Source organism: Drosophila subobscura, chromosome U (assembly GCF_008121235.1).
Source record: "Drosophila subobscura isolate 14011-0131.10 chromosome U, UCBerk_Dsub_1.0, whole genome shotgun sequence".
Classification (NCBI taxonomy): domain Eukaryota; kingdom Metazoa; phylum Arthropoda; class Insecta; order Diptera; family Drosophilidae; genus Drosophila; species Drosophila subobscura.
Window position 1 is genome coordinate 17,692,951 of NC_048534.1, and position 19,298 is coordinate 17,712,248.

Sequence of the window (19,298 nt, forward strand, 5' to 3'; positions counted from 1 at the left end):
AGCAAAAAGCGAAGCGAGCAAAAGTTGAGTCGTTGAGTGAAATTGGGTTTTCCTTCGCTTTTTTCTTTGGCATATTTGTGCAATTGAATTGTTTACACAGAAATAACGACTCCGAAGGGTTCGCAGTTCAAAACTTATCGCTGCGATGTGCTGTGTGTGTTGTGTGTGACTCAAACTTGTACCATTGGCAGCTTAAAAGCTTTCCCCAGACTTCCCTTCATCATCAATTTCGCGGCATTTGCAAACATCTGAGGGAGGCGCTCGCTCCGCTCCGCTGCGCGACATTGATGAATCTGTGGAAACGTTGGGGAAGGCGGATGATTCGAGTGACAAATTGAGACATCAGAGGGCTGAAATCAATCTGCTGGAGGTTATCAGACGTTGACAGTCTCAGCTGATAATGGAAAACGCTTGAACGGAAACAACAAGGAATCTCGAGAGATCGGAAGAAGATTCCGATTAGAGCGGCAAATTGTTGTGGTAAATATTCAATATGCCGACGAATTTATTTATGCCTTAAAGCCGATGGAAGTCCCTATAGTTTTTGAACCTAAACATAAAATATACTAGGAAAAGACCTGCATTCCCATAAGACTTCTAGACCTCATTCTTTAATGCTGCCTTCATAGTCAGAACTTTCATTCCCAAGGTTAATAATTTAACAAATTTACCAAGTTTCACAAAGCAAAAGACTTTCAAGTTACAAACCAAACATGTGAGAAGGAATAAAGCCAAAGAAACCGACTGAAAAATGCGCTTTAAATGCAAATTGAGGCAAAGGGAATGGTTAAAGATCTTTAAAGCCATCTAAAAATAATTATTTTGATACACTGATTGATGGACATTACATTGACAACATTTATCTAACCATAGATCCCTTTTGATCCCAGCATTTATTGTTGGTGAATAACCTTCCAACTGTTTGGTACAGACGGCAAGACATGGCCAATGTTGGTTCATGGAAAATTAAATACCTCACTCAACTTGCTGTCTGTTAAATATGTACAAAAAGGTCCCCAACTTCTAAGTTGACTAAAAAATGCCCCATAAGTCAGACACTCTATATAAGACACCCATTCGATGCTCGCGACATATTTGGTCTTCGGTCTTCTGTCGCGATGTTGAGCAAGTTTTTTCCGCGCATCAAAGCGCTGCCATTGACGGAGCGAATACAATCCCGCGATGCCTTTGTGTACTTGGATCGATATCAAAAGATCTTCGGCTGGGCAGCGACCGACGATAGAAAGTGGAGAATTCCCTATGCTTTATGGGGAATTTGCATCAATTTGCTGCTGATCTTCCTCCTGCCCATCTCGATGTTGGTTTCGTATATTCAGATGTTCAAGAGCTTCACGGCGGGGGAGTTTCTCAGCTCCCTGGAGATCACGGTCAATATGTACGGATGTGTCTTGAAGTGCCTGTACACCATTTGGGGATACAAGGGTTTCCAGGCATCCAGAAAGGTGCTGGATCACCTGGATCTGCGCTGCACCAGCGATGAGGAGCGCTCCAGTGTGCACCGCTGTGTGGCTCTGGGCAACATGTGTTTCGTGTTCTATCACATTCTCTTCTCGGGATTTGTTGTCGGCAATTGGACCGCCTACATCCTGATGGGCAAGCACGCCTGGTTGATGTACCTCCCGGGGCTGGACGCTGAACGGAACTATTTTGCATCCAGTTTGTGTGAGCTTTTGCTGATGGGGGGCGTTGTCACCATGGAACAGTGCACGGATGTCTCTCCTCTGGCACACATGCTGATGGCTCGCTGTCACATAACTCTGCTTAAAGACCGATTGAGTAAACTGCGTTCCGATCCGAACAAAAATGAGGAGCAACATCATGAGGAGCTGCGAAAATGCATCCAGGATCACCGATTGATTCTGGAGTAAGTGGGAGTAAGGAGTTATTTTAGTTATTTAATGTTTTTCCCTTAGATATGTGAACAAACTGCGGCCCATCTTCTCGGGCACCATCTTCGTGCAGTTCCTCCTGATTGGCATAGTTCTGGGTCTCTCCATGATCAACGTCATGTTCTTTTCCACCTTCTGGACGGGTCTCGCCACCGTGTGCTTCATGTTCGATGTTTGCCTGCAAACCTTTCCCTTTTGCTATGTGTGCAACATGATCATCGAGGACTGTCGTGAGCTGTCGGAGCGTTTGTTCCAATCGAATTGGCTGGCCGCCAGTCGCAAGTACAAGTCCACTTTGATCTACTTTCTGCATAATCTACAGCAGCCGATTGTACTCACAGCGGGTGGAGTGTTTCCCATCTGCATGCAAACGAATCTATCGGTAAGAATTTATATTTTCGGAACTTGGCAGTGTATAAAATTCCCATTTCTTTGTAGATGGTAAAGCTGGCCTTTTCTGTGGTCACTCTCATAAAACAATTCAACTTGGCGGAGAAGTTTCAGTGATGGATGGAACATGGAAAAAGGTTAGTAGGACAAAGGTAATGGAATTTTATGTACATAATTGACCTCCATTTCTGTAGTTTGGCATTGAAAACACTTGGAACCCAATTAACCCAAAAAGAACTGAAATTACGCTCAAACATAGTTTTCAAACTAAAATAAAATAAAGATAATTCTTATTGAAAGATAAACTGTTAGATAAAATATTAAACTTAAATACTATTACTGATTTAATCTGAAATAACTGAAATGTAATTTAATGTGTCTCCAAGTCTTCCCCAATTCCTATTTCGTGTAGATTTCTTGTGGCTGATTAAAATTAATGTGTCTGCTGGCGGTAGATAAGCAACAATCAAAGCTTAACCCACAGACTGCCACATCCTCAGGCATAGTACAGTCCCGTCCTCCCTCACAGTCTCTCCCTCTCTCCCCGCCCAAAAACAAAGCAAAGCCATAAGTGATGCCAAAAACTTTGCCATGTCTCAGCATGATAGAAAGTTTTTGGCCAGCAACTCTCTTTTGGCCCATTGACAAAAGTTGACATATGCAAAAATAAAGAAAGGAGCAGGAGAAAAATATGAAAAAAATACCCATACAAATTATCAGCACATTTATCTGGGTGAAGAAGTCTGTTGGGTGGGTTGGAGGGGGTGGCAGAGAGACGAATATGAATTTCTGGACTGAAAAGTTTTGATTTATTTTTAAGCGCAAAGTTTTTGGGCCTGTCACAGGGAATTTTGACATGGGTTTTTGCACCACGGAGACTGCCACAGGAATGAAATGAAATCGAAGCAGAAAATGCTAAATCAAATGGGGACTTGCCCCGCCGCCCCGCCGTCCCCACAGAGACCGACACCAGACAAGTCCCAAGGAGCCAAACGAAGGCAATCGAAGGAAGAGTGAGGGAGAGAGATGTCGGATGGGGGCATACTGGTGTTTGTTGCTGCTCGTTTAACTTTTACTTTTCGTTTCCCTTGGCCTCCTGCCGTGGATTAAGCCAGCTTAAGGCCTATTAACGGTTTCAAGTGACAAACTCGGTTTCTATTATTTAATTGCGGGCAGCTGCAATGTTAAGTGCAATCGAGCTGAAAATGAGTAGGGATATAAAAGGGCTTAAGGCGCTGGCCGACTCATTTCAGCTTTTTCCTACTCCAAAGATATTGTCAGAATTCAGTCTACAACGTGATTATTACTGCTCCTTACTCCGCACCTTACCCTTGCTTGTGGAATGGGAGACGTCATTTGCGCACAGAAGAAGTGTGGAATGAGAGACACAAAAGGGAAAAAGTAAGAAGTGTGAATGGGAGAAGCTTAGACAGCAGTCACAATTACAATATAATTTGGGTATTAGCTTTCATAATTGCCACTGAGATCCAGGAGAGGTATGGTTTGGGGGAAATTTTAAGCTACATACACAATGTACATATGTACATACTTACATTAGGCGGTACAGTGTACATAAATTCATATCTACCTGAGTGAATACTAAATTAACGTTTTATTAATTGGTCCCTCCAAGTCCCTTTGTAGTTGAACCCCACCTCTTAGATAAATATACCATGGTCCCACAGTTACGCTCTCTTTCTTTGTCTGTCCCTCTCGCACCAAAAAAAACCGTCTTCAATGAGCGACCTGGAGCACTTTTCGCCTGCTGAAAATCTATTTTTAGGCAGCCGCCTCCCCCGCACCTCGTGCACACTTTTCGTGCAGGCAAATTTAAGCGCAATTTAATTTCCCATTTGTTAATGACAAAAACTGGCTAAAAACTTAACAACAAAAAGCAACAGCAGAAGGAGCAAAAGGGAATGCACAAAAAAAACTAAATGCTATTTCACACATTCGCTAAATGAGAAGAAAGGCGACAGTGCTAGTGCATAGAGAGAGAGGAAGAGAGTGTTAGTGGGAGGGGAGCACGAGGCGAGAGCGGAGAGTGTCTGCAGTGTCACTTGAAGTGTTGCAGTCGCCGCCGCTGACAGCGAGAGTGTACGCTGCCCAGGGGTACTATTGTTTTGTGCTCATGTTTGCAATGACCACACAAGTACAGGTATATGTACATACATATTTAGGGTTATTTTTAAAGATAAAGATCAACATACACGTAGCTATGCAAATACATATTAACATCTACCTGGACCGACAATGTTTCCATACCTCCAATGGGAGCGATGGTCATGAAAGGGTATCAATTACTCGACTCCAGGGCAAATATTTTCTTCTTTATTTTTGCACGACTGGTAAACGAAGAAGTAGGAGTAGAAGCAAAGGAGAGACCCTGAGTGGAGAGGCGAGCGGAGCTCGCTAAGACAGTTGGACAATAAACACATGTTTCAGTTTGTAATACGCGGGGCCGTAAAGTTGTCTCGCCTCGCCTCCCCCTCGCGTCTGTCCTTCACGAAATTATACGTAATGCCAGCGCAGGCAGCCGAAAAGTATCTTTACAGTTATTTCTTCTCTTCGTTTGCCTTGTGTGTTTGTGCGAACACACATGCCCTTTTTTATTTTATTTTATTTCATGTTTGAGTGTGTGCGAAATTTTGCACGCATTCTTTTCACCTTCCCCCACCATCACTGGCAGCACCTCTTCATGTGTTTTGTTTTCGTTTGTTGTATGCGGAGTGGAGATTACCGCTTGACAATGGGGAACATGTGGTACTTATCGAGCATTTGTCTCATTGTTGTGTAGGATAATGGGGATATGGATGGGTACGCGCAGAAGGTAAGCCACTCGAAATGGAATTGAATGGTGTCACTGTCACAACAAATAATCGATTTCTATGCACACTCGTATATCCAACAATCATCTGCTAGAACAAAAATTCGACTTATAGAAATCTAAAGAATACCCTGAAAGTGTTTTCGATATTATTTGGCTTAAGAATCTTGCTAATCAGCTGTTCACAGCTGCTCTAAGCAGCATGGGAATCGTGTCGAAGAATGGCAGCAGCCTCCAGCCACTGTTCATCCTAGCCGAGACCCAGAACAGAGTCCGTTTCGCTGTACGGATATTTTTAGTGCGGACTGTAAGTATGTAGCTGCGTCTGTGCCTTAAATGTGTCTGCATTTCGCCAGTGTCTGTGGGCCATAAACTCCTCTGGCTAATTATGGCCACTAATGAGCTTGAAATGGCACTTACCAGAAACAACAGCAGCAGAAGCAACGACAAAATACACATGTACTGAGTGTACTCCTATAAATATGTGTGTACGTGTGCGTATTTAGACATTTGAATTCCCCCTCTCACAATAAAAACAAACAATCATTGAATAAACAGTCGGCACTCTGCTCTGCTCCTCTCTGCTCAGGGCAGACGTGATGCGACTTTCATTATTTATGAGCGGCGGCAAGTGCGAAATTTTTAAACACTAATTCAAATTAAAGTGGCCAAAGCCAAATGGAGATGGAAATGTAACAAATGCAACAATTGCAGTTCTGCTAGATTAGCGACATGTTTATGAAAATGGCATTACCGTGGAGAAGGGGGAACATAAGTCGGGTACGAATGCCCTCATGAATGGTGTGACAGAAAGAGGTGATGCTTCTGCACTGCACAACTTGATTAGAGTTCAGTGAAATATTTTTGACATTGGCAGAAATGGCTGTTTACGCAGTTTTTTGTTTACTGAGTTTAAAAAAGTGGCAAAAAGTAAATGGTTTGCAAAAAACGGTTAATATTCGATATTTTTTGCGCTTTTTTGCACATTTTACAAGATTTTTGACTATCGCCGAAACTATCACCACTAATAACAACAAAAACTAATAAATTGAAAATCAATAAGGTATGAAGTTCTCCAATGTTAACTGAGTATCGATAGAAAACACGCTCAGTTTATAGTTTAGATAGTAATTAATATAGAAATAGTTTAATCCATTTCCTTCGTTCATGACATCTGTTTAGCCTCATCGATAGCCGACATATCGACAGGAAAGATAATTAGATGCTATCGATAGCTCAGTCATAAAACTAATAGTGTCATCTCCATAGAACAAAGCGCATTGCGCCCATCCCTATATAACCGAGCACGCTGGAAAAGTTTACAATTAAAGTGAGTGAAAATGAATCAAATCTTGTTGTTTGAACAGCAGGCGGAAGAGAAGAGACGTTCGATGGAGAGGTACGATTTCAAGAGGCCGAGAGAGAGCAAAACCGTTTTTAAAAACCCCTGGGAGAAGCCCTACGCACTGCTGGTGGCCATAAGCGCTCGCCAAGTCGGCACTTTTGACGAACACTTCCCCAATCGCAAGTTATGGCGGAGGAAGGAACCTTCGGGAGCCGTGCCAGAGGTACATAAGCAAGAACATTTCTCTCCTATTACAAAGATAATAATTCCATAGCAAAATAATCAACAGAGCAAAGCTGCGACACCTGATCTAGAGCCACAGTTATCCGAGAAGGAAAACGAGAACGTCTCGAAAGTTCGTGGGAGTTTGGATGGTGGCGACATGCCGCCCCGTCTCACAGATCGAATGTACTTTGTTCTTGACGTGGAGATGGTACTCAACTTCGAGGAACCAATGGACACTCGCAAAAAGTATCTGGAGGAGCTCAGCAAATTGGTCCTGCCCGGCACAGCTGGCAGCATGCTTTACATTCCGCATATCGTGATAGAAGAGATCGACAATTTTAACATGGATCAAATGTTGTACGCAACGAAGGTGCTCACAGCCGAGCGTGCACTTCAATATTTGAACAAAAAGCTTGATAGCAGCTTCGAGATCCAGGCCCAATCGGAGGCGGAGGAGCAGGATCATCTCTTCCCAGTGTGCGGCCCTGAGGATAGCATCGTCAACAGCTGCCTGCAGCTCCAAGAGGAAGTGCCCAATATGATGCTGATCACCTATAGTGCCAGTCTCCGCCGTGCGGCCAAATCGATGGGCATTCACGTCTCAAGCTACCCAGCCCTGAGGGAACAATATCCTGAAGCGTTTGCCGCACTGGAAGAGAAACGCGAGCCCTTGCAGGAGCTGCAGGTGGTTGAGGAAAGATCCCTATACTAATATTTAGGTGTTATGTATTCTAAGACAAGACATAAAATGTCATTCTAAGTTTTTGTTATCGTGCGTAAAGTCGGAATTGTTCATTTAACAATTCTCGATGGGAAAAGGCATCTCATGACCTGATAGATCCTCTTATCCATTATTCCACAGATCTAGTTATCTCTTTAGCACAAAACTGTATTTTATTCCAATTAGTTTATTTCCATCTAGAGTGCATTGCAATATAAGTTGGACTGTCTCTCCTGGCCACAGTCTCCCACATTCTCCATTGAGTTGTCTGGTGTTGTCGGCCCTTTTCTGTTTTTGTGTCTATCTGTCGTGTCTACTTCTTTGTGGCACTGACTGTGCGGCTGTGCGTATCTGTTATTGCTGGTTATTAAAATATACCCCAAACAAGAAGATATCGAATGGCCGGCAGGGCCGAGGTTCTGCCTCTGACTCCTGCCTCCTGCCTCCTGCCACAGTTGCATTGTAAATTTTAATTATTTCCTACAAATGATGATTAAATTGGCCGCAGGCCGGCAGGCAGGCAGGCAGCAGCCAGATATTAAATCAATAAATACGAAAAATATCTGAATGTGGGAGCCTGCAGTCCGCCCCACTCTATGCGTGCCTGTGCGTGTGTGTGTTGCACATTGGACTGCGCTTAAATGGCAATTCGAGTGTGCATGTAAGGACGGCATCGAGACACTGATGACAGTTTACCGGTTTACAGTTCATTATATTGCATAAATTGACTTTATATCGGTCTGCACTATGCACAATATTAATAAACTACTCGTCGTCCCACGGCAGCAGCAGCAGGAGTAGCAACCAGCAACAGAAACAGAAATGAAAACGAAAATTAAAATTAAAATGCCAGCAATTTACTGCCAGCCTGAAAATGAAATGTGCAAAAAGGCAACAGACGACTACCCGATGCCGAAAGCCCAAGCTCCAGCTTCAGCTTCAAAATGAACAAAAAGTCAACAGGTAAAATGAGAGATTGAAACAAAAACTATTGGAGAGATATTGCATAAATGAATGCCATAAAGATGTATGTATGTACCATGTATGTATGTATGTACATATGTTTATCAGTATTCATATGTATCCCAGCAGTTTAAGCTGAACTTTTGCATTGTTACGAGTCTTGTCTATTGTTTATTTGTTGTGACATTTTCATAAGATAATTTTCAACAATAATAAGTAGCCTTTTTGTTGGTTTTTTTGCAAATGGAGCTCAACTTTTGACATTCTACTGTGTCGAGCTAGAATGTGGATGCACACAAAGCTCACCTTACGCTCACTCTTTATCTATCACACTCTCACCAGCAGACGTTAACAAGTTGTCTCTTCTTTTGCAGTAAGAGAGGCAGAAGACTTGCAACGAACTACAACTGTCTATCAGCCAGCAATTAGGAAGAGGAGCGGAAGGAGAACATGGAATGGGCATGGATGTGCAAAAACTCCGCCTTAAAATGTTTAATCGAGGAACATTTTTGTGTTTGTGTCTTTCTATTAGTGTGCGAATGGGAAAAGAGTCATGAAAACTAAAATTGACAGATCGTAAATACATATGTATGTAGAAATATATGTAAGTGCAGTGCAACATGTATTCATACATTTAATGTGCACAAAGCAGCGAAATTGCCACTGTCCAAGCTAGCGCTAAGTTCCGTTATGTCCAAGCTGTGTCTCACAAACATTCGATCATGAGGTCTTGGGGTGGGTGCGCGACTACCTGCGTGCCAAGTGCAAGCCCATTGCTGTCCCTTTCTAACCACGGCGGCGGCATGCAGAAGAAGATCAAAATAAGTGAGGGAACGCTTCAAATGAGGTGATGAGTTTAAGAGCTTGAGTATGCAAAGTCTCTCTCTTTCATTCTGTGTGTGCTCTTATTAGAATTCTGTGTGTACTTCTGTGATTGAGACCAACAGGCAATAAATTGGCAAATTAAATATAATATGGAGATGCGTATTCTGCACATACTCTTGAGATGTTTACACAAAGACTATATTACTTCTCGTTCCTTGCTTGAATCTATGAAAATCGTTTAGGAAGACATAAGTCTAACGCCTATCCGTGATTGCATAAAATCACGACTGTTATATTCCAGAATTGGGTTTCGCTTTATCCTCCGATAAATCAACAAAAAATCTCGCTGTAATCATGCTGAAATATTTTTGAAATCAAACCAAAGAAAAATCCCCCCATCTATCAGCATTATTACTAAACCAATAAAAAGTCTCCAATCGAGGCATGAACAATTGGATGTACTTAGCATAGAATAACAATTTAACAAGTATTACTGGACCAGCACATAAATGGCTACTTGAGGGACTCGACACCCCTAGACATGCCCATACCAGAGCCCCCGACCCACCCTCCTTGGCTCCCTAACTGTGTAAAATCTGTGCAGCCCCCATTCGAGGCTTTTGTTCAGGTGACGAAATGCGACTTCCAACTACGTGATCTGCCTGCCGAAAATGAGGGCGCAAACTTTTGAGAGACGATAAAGTATAAAAAGGAAAAGGAGAAAAGAAAGGAGGAAACGATGGCTCCACAGCAAATCCAAAAAACGGGACAGCGGGGGCTGACATTAAGGGGAAAGGAGCGCCGTGGGCGGGCAATCCCCATGTGGCTGTGAATGGGGGAGCGGCTGTCATTTTTGGGCCAAAAACCCAGAGCCAGACAACAGACAATGCCCAGGCAGAAGGTAGTAAATGCAATCAATACGCGCAGACGGCACATAACAGGTATTATGTATTATGTATAATGCATGATGTGCCCTTCCGCCCACTCCCCCCACGCACTCCCCGTCCAGGGTCCACGGGTCCTAGGGAGAGTGCCGTGAAAAATCAACGTCGAGCGTAATCTATTAAATTATCCTAATTTCATCACGCACCAAATCCCTTTAGCCATGAGAGCCTTCATCCTTTGCGCCTTTTGGCGCTCTCTCTCTCTCTCTCTCGCGATGGGCTTTCCGTCTGGAAAACAATAAAAATTTGCATAATATCGGTATAATATTTTAGCATTATATGTGCAATCCCCCCACACCCCCACACCCCCACAACGTTCCCCAAAAGGTGCAGAAGTGTCGAGTTTTATGGACATAAAAGATTTTCCTTTCATACTTTTTTTTTGTGTGTGGTTCGGGGCAACACATGTTCCCGGCATTTCTTTTTGGGTGGAAATTCTGTTTAAGTTTCAGTTTTCTCTTACTTTTCCGCGCTCTGAAAAATCCCCACTAATTACTTGTCTAATTACTGGGATTTTTCCCGCGACTGGCAAAGTAGCTGCAATTTGTTTCGCCCAAAATCTCATTTTAAAAATGGCCAAAACCAAAAAAAAATAAAGCGAAATGCTAAAATGCCAAGCTGAAATGTTAATGTAGATAAATACATTCTGGGGCGAACAAAAACTGCGCGAAATGTTGAAGTAGATTAATGGCAAAAGAATGAAGTGGCAAGAATTGGGAGGTTTCATTTTTTTGGGTGTGTTACTTTGGGATGCGTAGAACTCGTATATGAATATTTTTGCAAGTAAAAGTTTGAGATTTAGAGATTTTTTATTTGACAAAAAACTATTTCCCAAAAGATACTCCAACGGATCTCAACAAGCCCTCCTTCAACCACATATTCCCACATTCGAAGCCAATCTGCCACTCCCAAAAACTGCCATCCAACTCCTCTCCTTTGTTGCATTTTTATCACATCTCATTTGTCGCTTTTGCCAGCTCGAAATAATTTTCTAATCAATAATCCTCCCACTGCCAAACTACTCGTAGCAGCAGCTCCTCGCAACTATTCGGAGATTAAGAAATCTTGGCAATTTCTGATTGTTTGTCGTGGCATAAATCTAGGAAAAAGCTACGATATTTGTCTTGGCCAAGGACTCTTGGCTGGCACTCAAATGGCCGGCCATAATTTATCATAACTAACTCCGGAGGCGATGCTCATTTGTCAGGCCCCGGAGCTCCAAGGACAATGAACTCCGCACTTGCAGATAAAAGCCAAAAGAATATTCTAGGCAAATCCCGCAAAAGGACTGGCAGGACATTCATATGTGAGGCTATGGACTTTGGGGTTTAGCTTTGATGAACCAAATTCGTAGAGATTCAAGCGTAAAATGAAAGGAAATTGAAATGCGAACAAATTGAATTGAGAAGGACTCGCCCCGAGGGCCACACGCAAGCCCGAAAGGAGGGGACTGTGTCGTGGCGTTTGCTGCTTCGTTTAACCTGCCCCCAAAATATGCAACAACTTTCGCCATCGCCGACGCGGCACTCAATTTCGAGTGCAATCAAATATTCAAGACGTTGGCCAACTTCTCGACTTTCCCGTCGGCACACCACAAAATGCATAATTAAAATCCATTAAATGAATTTTCACTCTCTCCCTCTCCCTCTCCCTCTCGCTGTCTCTTTTCGCATTTTCTTTCTCTCGCTGTGGCGGAACTTTTCATTAATGAATAAAAATGAAAAAAGTTTCCGACTATTTTCTTGGACCATTAATTTCCCATTTTGACATTTATACAATCCCAAAAACTGCACAAATTTCATTTTGAAATTGACCATCATGAATGCCAAAGTGCAAAATTCAATCAATTTGAGCCATTTACCCAGCCGTCAATCGAGTGCCGCACACAAATCCCCACCCAAATCGAGTGTGTGGCCCGAATGAGTGTCCTGGGGATTTGTGTTTTTGGCAGGACACACACACACATGCGAGTCCCAGAATCAATTGAAAAATATTTGCATGGCAGGTAAATCGGATGGATATCCAGCCATCGGCACAAGTGAGTTTTACTCCCCAATTAATGCGCACCCGAAAGAGTTGGAGGAGCCATCATTGGCTTTTGATTCGACCAGAAAAATGGTTTGGCATTTGCCATCAAGTGCATTTCGTTTGTGCGGGGCATTTTCTATTTGCCGAAAATGGATTTATTTTCACAAAATATTACATGCCGGGACTTTGGGACTGAATGCTCTTGCGGCAGATGATTAAAAACTTCTGATAAATGGGAGTATTTATTTGCACAAATTAAATTTAGCTTTAAACGTATTTGGAAATGATTTTGGTTTAATATTTATATGATTTTTTCTTGCCATATTTAAGCTGCAGGAACTTAAAGCTTAAGTTTTATGTTTCATATTTTTCGCACACATTTTTATGCTTTTTAATGACTTTAAGGGGGAGCCTCACTTAACTTCGTTCCTATTCCTATTTCCATTTCCTTTCGTGTAAATCCCATAAATAAATACAATTCGAAATGCAAATTAAGCTTAATAATCCTCCCACAGTCTGCGAGTCTATGGCTACAGACTTGGAGCATTTCTAATTTATTGGCATTTAATTGCCAAAGGATTTCGTAGCAAAATATTAGCGGTGGCTCCATTCTGGTCCGGCGAGCATGAAATTGTGTGTGCCAGCCAGTCCCCGTCCCCCATTTGCTGGGGCACTCCTCTCCACTCTTGATAGGCATTATAATGGACCCTCGCTCGACCAATGCGATTATATTAATTAATTTCCCATCGATTGCCGTATTAGCGTCTCCATTGTCTCAGACTGCACTTGTGGGTGCTGGCTGGGAGGCTGGTAGGAGGCACATAATTTTGCATTGTTCCAAAGGGTTGCTACCGCTACTTGGATGTGCAAGGGGCTTAAGCAAAATATTGAATCAGTTCAAGTTCATCAAGGAGTTGTGTTTACTTTTGTAGGATTTGTGGTGCTAAAGGAATGGGGCAGAGATTCGTGTAATTTGTAAGATTTATTATCTTAGTTTTGGGATGCATCAAATTATTGGAAAATATGTTTGAAGAAGCCGCAAGTTAGCAGCATAAAATCTTAAAAAATTCTTCAAAATAGTCAATAAACTTGCAGCATTTCCCACCTGAAATGATTACTTCTAGATATAAATAAACATTACATTTGCATCGCAAATAAATCCCAAAGTTCATCCCGAAAAAGCGAAAACCTCAAGCGACTGTTCCAGACACATTTTCTGCACATTTCAACTTTATTTTGCACTTTCAGGAACTAAACTCGCTGCAAAATCTTTCCATTTGCCCTGAGGTATTCCCGCAGTCGTTTTGGTTTATTTCCTTTGCAGATTTGCAGCGCAGATGTTTCTGGGAAATGCTAATAATTGCCTTAAATTGCGTTGATATCCAAATATTTGCATATTCCAAATGCATTTGAACTCTTCGAGTGGCTCTGTCGCTGGCTGCTCCAGCTTCTAATGCCGATGCGGCAACTGATTATGTTTGCATTTGGATTTGGATTCCCTGCATTGCAGTTGCATTTGCGAGTTCTTCCGCCACAGATTGATGGACTGCAGCCTCTCAAGTGGACCCACATGATGACTTCTTGAAATGTTTGTTTTAATAAATGCCAAATGGTAAATGATGCATTTTATGCTGTAAATGAGGCCTGGCAATGGTCTGCTCTAGTCATCGTTTGATGTTTGCGCTGCGCAAACTTTAATGAGAATTTGTGCGCTCTTTTTTCTATTTTTTGTGTGGAGCTTATCAATCTGGGCAATGGCTGGCTCCCTGTGCTACGTGTGTTTGCTCAGCTGTGACTTAATTTCATTTTGCATTTCCTACTCCAAGTGCAGGGCATCAGGGATTAATGCCGCTGACGTCTGGCATATCTAAAATGATGTCTGTCAAGGACTCTCGGGCGATGATAATGTGCTTTGGCACCAAACTTTTAACTCCCCAGGCAGTCACCCAACCAGCATAAGCTTTTGCCGCGCTCCCCCCAGAAACTTTTATGACTAGACAGTTTTTTGGGGAGCTCCCGCCATCCACCCTGAGTTATTCTCCTCGTTTGTGGGGGGCTCGTCAATATGCTAATAATGTAAACTCATGTGGCCGGAAATTGTTTAGCTTTAAACTTTGTTTATGGCTTGCCGAACTTCCAATTTGGGCTGACAGTTGCCCAGGAAGAAGGAGCTGAATGTCCTTAATATTTAACTGCCGGCATGTGTGGCGGCATTTGTAAAGTGAGTGACGCGGGCACGGGCACACTTGATGGCTTGTCTTGGGGAAAGTGATGGGAATGTCGGGCTTATCACTTAGCTGTTTGTTGCTGCCAAAAGTTGGATTTTGTGGAAATTAATTGAAGTGTTTGCTTGTTGGTTTGTTGTTTTCAGCAGATAAAATACAAAAACATTTTCAATTTGAACAAATTTCAATTTCCTAGCTTAAAACTCCCCTCAAACCTCCTACATTTTTGCTCCTTCTTCTTTCAACATTATTTATGATCTTTGCATCAGTTCAAACATTTTCACCTGACATCAAATCCAATCCCTTTTGCACAACAAACAATTAATTGTATTTTTTTATCACAACAAAAATTAATGATATCCGCAGCAAAAAGTTTTCCTCGTTTCCTGGAAAGCCTAAGATTATAGCAAAAATCTTGGGATCAACTTTTGGGTCCGATTCCAAGCAAATTCCTGTTTATATTTTCGCATCCATCAAAGTGTTTTTTCTTTGGTTTTTTCTACTTTTTCAGCAATTTATTCTTGTCAGCGGCACTTTGCATATCGCCCACACACACATTTACCCATAGAATGCCACAAGCCATGCACGGAGCCGTATAACTCCATTAGTTCTGTTGAGTTGTTTGTTGTTTTCATTAGCTATTCATTCATTCTCCTTTGCCAGTCAAGTTTTTCACACAATTCTGGCAGTTGGGAGTGGAGCTTGGCAAATTCTTTGGGAGGGTGTTGATATTTTGTGGATACATTCGTGAGGCCATGGAGTGCAGGTAAAAAATCAAGCGAAAAATTATAAAAATGATGAAATAAATAGTGGGAATATTGAATAAAATTAAAAATTTTAGGAATCTTAAAAAGGTGATCTTAAAAAATATTTCAGATATTAAAATAAGAGACAATTAAAATATTTGGAATCTGGAAGATATTCCCCCTAAAAAAAAGCACACTTTTAAAGGGTATTCAAATGTCGCCTGAAGCAACATAATTTTCCCTTTCCCTTTCGCTTTCTCGTGTTGTTTGGCTATTTATGTACGGCAACGGCAATTTGATACTTTTAAGGATTTGCCGAACTTGACATGCGTAACGCCATTAAATTTATCAATTGCTCAACTCTGCGCCTGCCCTTTCAGTCTCTCTCTGTCTCTCTCTCTCTCTCTGCGTTGCAACAAAGTGTTACCCTGTGGCACGCTGTCACCTTTTGTGGCTGCCACTGCTTTTATTATTTTTTATTTGCCATTACAAAATGTACAACTTTTTTTTTTTTTTTCAATCAGCGCCAAAGTTCGTTCAGCAATTCGCGACGAGACGAACGCGTGGCACTTGATTTTGATTATTTAAGAGCAAAAACAACTTACGGATTTTATTTTCTTGTTGGCAATATAGTGGCAATTTATCATTCATTAGGTGGTTGAAGTGGGGATTGGTCTTAGCCTGGAGATGGCTCTTTGGCCAAACGGAAACTTGTTCACTGGCAAATAGATGGGGGAAAAGTCATGGGGAAACGGCAGAGGGGGTTGGCTTTTGGTACAGGAAATGCATGAGGGGGAAAATTTTAGTTAATGGTAATTTACAGCACGAAGGAAATGGCAAGGAAAATACGATAATTGGAGAGATTTTATACCCTGGTATTTGCAGCTAAATTTAAAGACGAATTAGCTGCAGAATTCGTTCAGTTTATAGGTTAAATATTTAATTCCTTCGAATTTCCATCAGAAGACAGCTGCCAATCCATACAAATACCGCAATTTTTCAATCAAGCATTTTAACGATTTTGTTTATATTAATTTTATGGCAGTTTCGGCTTCTCTTCAGCTTCAGCTTCTCTTTAGCCGCTCTCTTCCCTGCCTGCCGCTCACAGAAATAATCGCACGTTCTGCTTCAATAAATCGAAGCGCCTCTCCTTTTATGGTTATGACTCTGTGTCGCAGGTGTGTGCGTTAATACAAAGAAATAATATAAATATACATAAATGTAAATGAATAAACATAAATCTAAGCAAATGTATAGGAACAACTAAAGCGAGCAAACACTTTAAGGTTCTGACTGCGTTGCTGTCCTGTGACCGCAAGGATGACACGAGTTTTCACTTTTATGGCCAACATTTAACAGGCCATGACACGGCGGCAAGTTTTTTTTGTTTTCATCATCAATTTGCTTTATGGCCTGGAATGGCTGCCGCAGCGACAGCAGCGCAGCAGCAGCAGCCACTTGTCATAACACACAGCGGCCGTGACTAACCGTTACCGTTTGGCTAAAACATTTACCCATGCCCAGGCCAGGAAGCAGCGAAAACAACAAAAAAACGTGCAAAAAGACAACGAAAACTAAGGAAAACTAAACTGCAAGCGTGGCAGCTAGAGATGGCAGAGTGAGGACCGCAAAAGGGAAGAGAAATTCAATTGGAAGGCAAAGAGCTATGGGGTTATTTTAGTTTCTTATTATAGGTACAATTTAGTAGGTAATGAAACTGAATTTGAACCTCGCGCGCTCTCTTCACAAGCTTTGACGTTCGCACTCTCTCTGCGTCTCACATGCTGATCTGCTTTTCGCTCTCATTTCTTAAGTCGCTCTCTGTCGAATTCTAATTGGAGCGAGCTTTGCTCATTTTTGCGTTGTCTAGGAGGAGGAGGAAATAGAGCGATAAGAGTGAACTTATTTAAATAACAGTTACCTCAGATAAATTGCGTTGGCTCTTACCTGTCAATGTGTATCATCTCTAGCTCCACCTCTCCTTTTTCCCACTGCCGCACAGTGGCATTGTTGTTGCCACTTTGCTAACATTTTCACACCCAAGACACAGGGAGACACGTCAGCACGGAGCTGGCGTTTGCCTGCTTGGACAAAGGCAGCGACAATTTGTCTGCAAATTCGCGAGTTGCTGGAACTAAAGGATGAGGAAGGGCAGGGGGTTTTGGGAGACCTGTCTGTGCCCCGAAAGTGTTTAGCCTCTACGGCTGGGTCTGGGGCTGGGGCTGGGGCATGTCCATGTCCATGATGGCGTGTAACTGGTTTGTATCTTTTTGCAGTTATTTCTCTTCGTTTCTGGCTGCCTTTCTCCAGACCTACAGACCATTGCCTCATTCTGCTTGCTATTCTCTCCCTCCCATTCTGTGTGTTCTCTGCTGCTGTCTCTCCTCTTCCGCTGTCCGATTTTGTCAACATTATTCAAGCATAAAGACGACCCAACCATTGCGATGACGAACCCAAAAGCAGGGAAAGGAAAGCACTCCACTTCGCCGGCACAGTGGAAAAGCGGCTGGGAAAAGCAGTCCGGCCCGGCCCGGTCCGGGGAAACGTGATGGCAGTGGAAAATGCTTGAAACAAGCATTTAAACGTCGTTAGGTTTTGTACAAATCAAGATAAATGGCAATAGGACATGTGACCATGACAAGGACAGCGACACTGGGCCGCCAAGGGGTGACAGGGAGAGGGTTGTTGTGCGGCTCAGGATTGTGTAAGGTTCAGGTGGAATTTCGTTGTTGTTTTTAATTTGTTTGTTTGTTTCGAGAAGGTACAATCAGTGTTCTGAGTAGAGCCAGGAAGGATGTTGAATGTTTCATGTGGCTGTTAGAAGCCGAAGAACTACTTTAATTGAGCCGAGAGGCGCTTCTGCATGACATCTGATACTAAAATGTAACAAAGTACATGCAAAATTTAGTAGGTAATTTACACAACATACTCGTAAATGTACCCTTAAGTCCTAAAACTTCTGGGGAATGAGATGAAAATACTCCTCAGATCGTTGCGGAAAAACTTTAAATTAAAAATCAATCATTTCCTCTTAGATGTCTCTTAAATTTCACATTAAAATAAGGATTTTAATGCCCTAGCAAATCAGCTTTGCCGGCCCTCCAACAATTTATATTGCAATTTAGACCCAGTCCAACTACTTCTTCATCAATCTGCCGCTTGGGCCTCTTCGTTGGGAGTGCAATCTTTCAGCACTTAAGATGGCTATTCAAACAGAATGCTCAACATTTGCCCATCCAATTAGGCCAAGAATGGCGTATCGGTGCCGAAACCAGTGCCTGCCCAACGAAATGCAGCGCCCAGCGCCCTTCGAGTGCAATAAAATCTAAAACGGATAGAGAGACAGAGAGAGAGAGTCAGCACTGGAGTCGACTGCGCTAAATGCATCACGTATTGGATTTTGACATAAACGCTTGTCCTCGTTAGCGCCGCATCGTGTTCCAACGGCACCTCCACCAACCCATCAACCCACCACCATCCCACCACCGTCGACACCTACAAAGGGTGCGAGTGAGAGCGAGCGATCGCTCTTGCTGGGTTCCCTGTCCGCCTGCGGTGCCATTCAAAAAGTTTTACAACTGAGGAGGCAGCAAGCTTCAGGCAGGTAGCGGCTGTGGCTGAGGCTGAGCCGCGGCGGAGGTGCAAAGCGAGGAACCAAAAAGTTTTCAGAGACAAGTAGTAGGCAGCATGTTGATAAATTGCCTCGGCTTTAACCCAGGCCAGAGCCCTCTGACGCTGTCGGATTTTATGCAAAAATCATTTCGAACAAAAAGAAGGTAAAAGGTGGTGTAAGAGTCGCCTAAGGGCATGCCCTGTAAAGAGCAAACAAAAGGTGACTAGGAGAATAATAAGAGGGAAGAGGTTTAATAGAAAATAAGAGAGAAAAAATTGTAGAAGCCAAAATGTGATTCCGATTACCTGCTAATGATTATTGCCTATTGTCTCCCGCCTTCTCTTTTCCATTTAACTTCGAACATGAAACCAACAGCATACCCTCCAATACAAACACATACCTCGCACACTCGTGCCAGCGTGATGTTTGGATATGAAAAGTTTGCCCACTGGGGAAGGACACTCTTAAGAAATGACACACAGAAGAAAAAGAAGAAAAAAGCTGCTCTCTTCTCGATTGAGATCCCTCGAGTGTTG

At 42.5% G+C, this 19,298-nt stretch overlaps 2 protein-coding genes across 2 annotated transcripts; both read left to right on the plus strand.

The window, feature by feature from the left end:
* Window positions 1-1,066: 1,066 nt before the first annotated feature.
* Window positions 1,067-2,417, plus strand: LOC117900621 (odorant receptor 22a-like). Its single transcript, XM_034811049.1, has 3 exons — window positions 1,067-1,885; window positions 1,935-2,292; window positions 2,349-2,417. Exons 1-3 carry the CDS (start codon window positions 1,119-1,121, stop codon window positions 2,415-2,417), a joined length of 1,194 nt encoding a protein of 397 aa, XP_034666940.1. The 5' UTR covers window positions 1,067-1,118.
* Window positions 2,418-6,425: 4,008 nt separating this feature from the next.
* Window positions 6,426-7,409, plus strand: LOC117901328. The gene is made up of 2 exons (XM_034812037.1): window positions 6,426-6,695; window positions 6,762-7,409. The coding sequence occupies exons 1-2, from the start codon at window positions 6,468-6,470 to the stop codon at window positions 7,407-7,409; spliced, it is 876 nt and encodes a 291-aa protein (XP_034667928.1). The 5' UTR covers window positions 6,426-6,467.
* The last annotated feature ends 11,889 nt before the right edge of the window (window positions 7,410-19,298 follow it).

What these genes read in the sequence shown, in the direction of transcription:
- LOC117900621 (XM_034811049.1), top strand. Translation starts at nt 1,119, where the DNA reads ATGTTGAGCAAGTTTTTTCCGCGCATCAAAGCGCTGCCATTGACGGAG. An exon ending in GATCACCGATTGATTCTGGA is followed by an intron (nt 1,886 to 1,934) that starts GTAAGTGGGAGT and finishes TTTTTCCCTTAG; the next exon opens with ATATGTGAACAAACTGCGGC. An exon ending in GCATGCAAACGAATCTATCG is followed by an intron (nt 2,293 to 2,348) that starts GTAAGAATTTAT and finishes ATTTCTTTGTAG; the next exon opens with ATGGTAAAGCTGGCCTTTTC.
- LOC117901328 (XM_034812037.1), top strand. Translation starts at nt 6,468, where the DNA reads ATGAATCAAATCTTGTTGTTTGAACAGCAGGCGGAAGAGAAGAGACGT. An exon ending in CTTCGGGAGCCGTGCCAGAG is followed by an intron (nt 6,696 to 6,761) that starts GTACATAAGCAA and finishes AATAATCAACAG; the next exon opens with AGCAAAGCTGCGACACCTGA.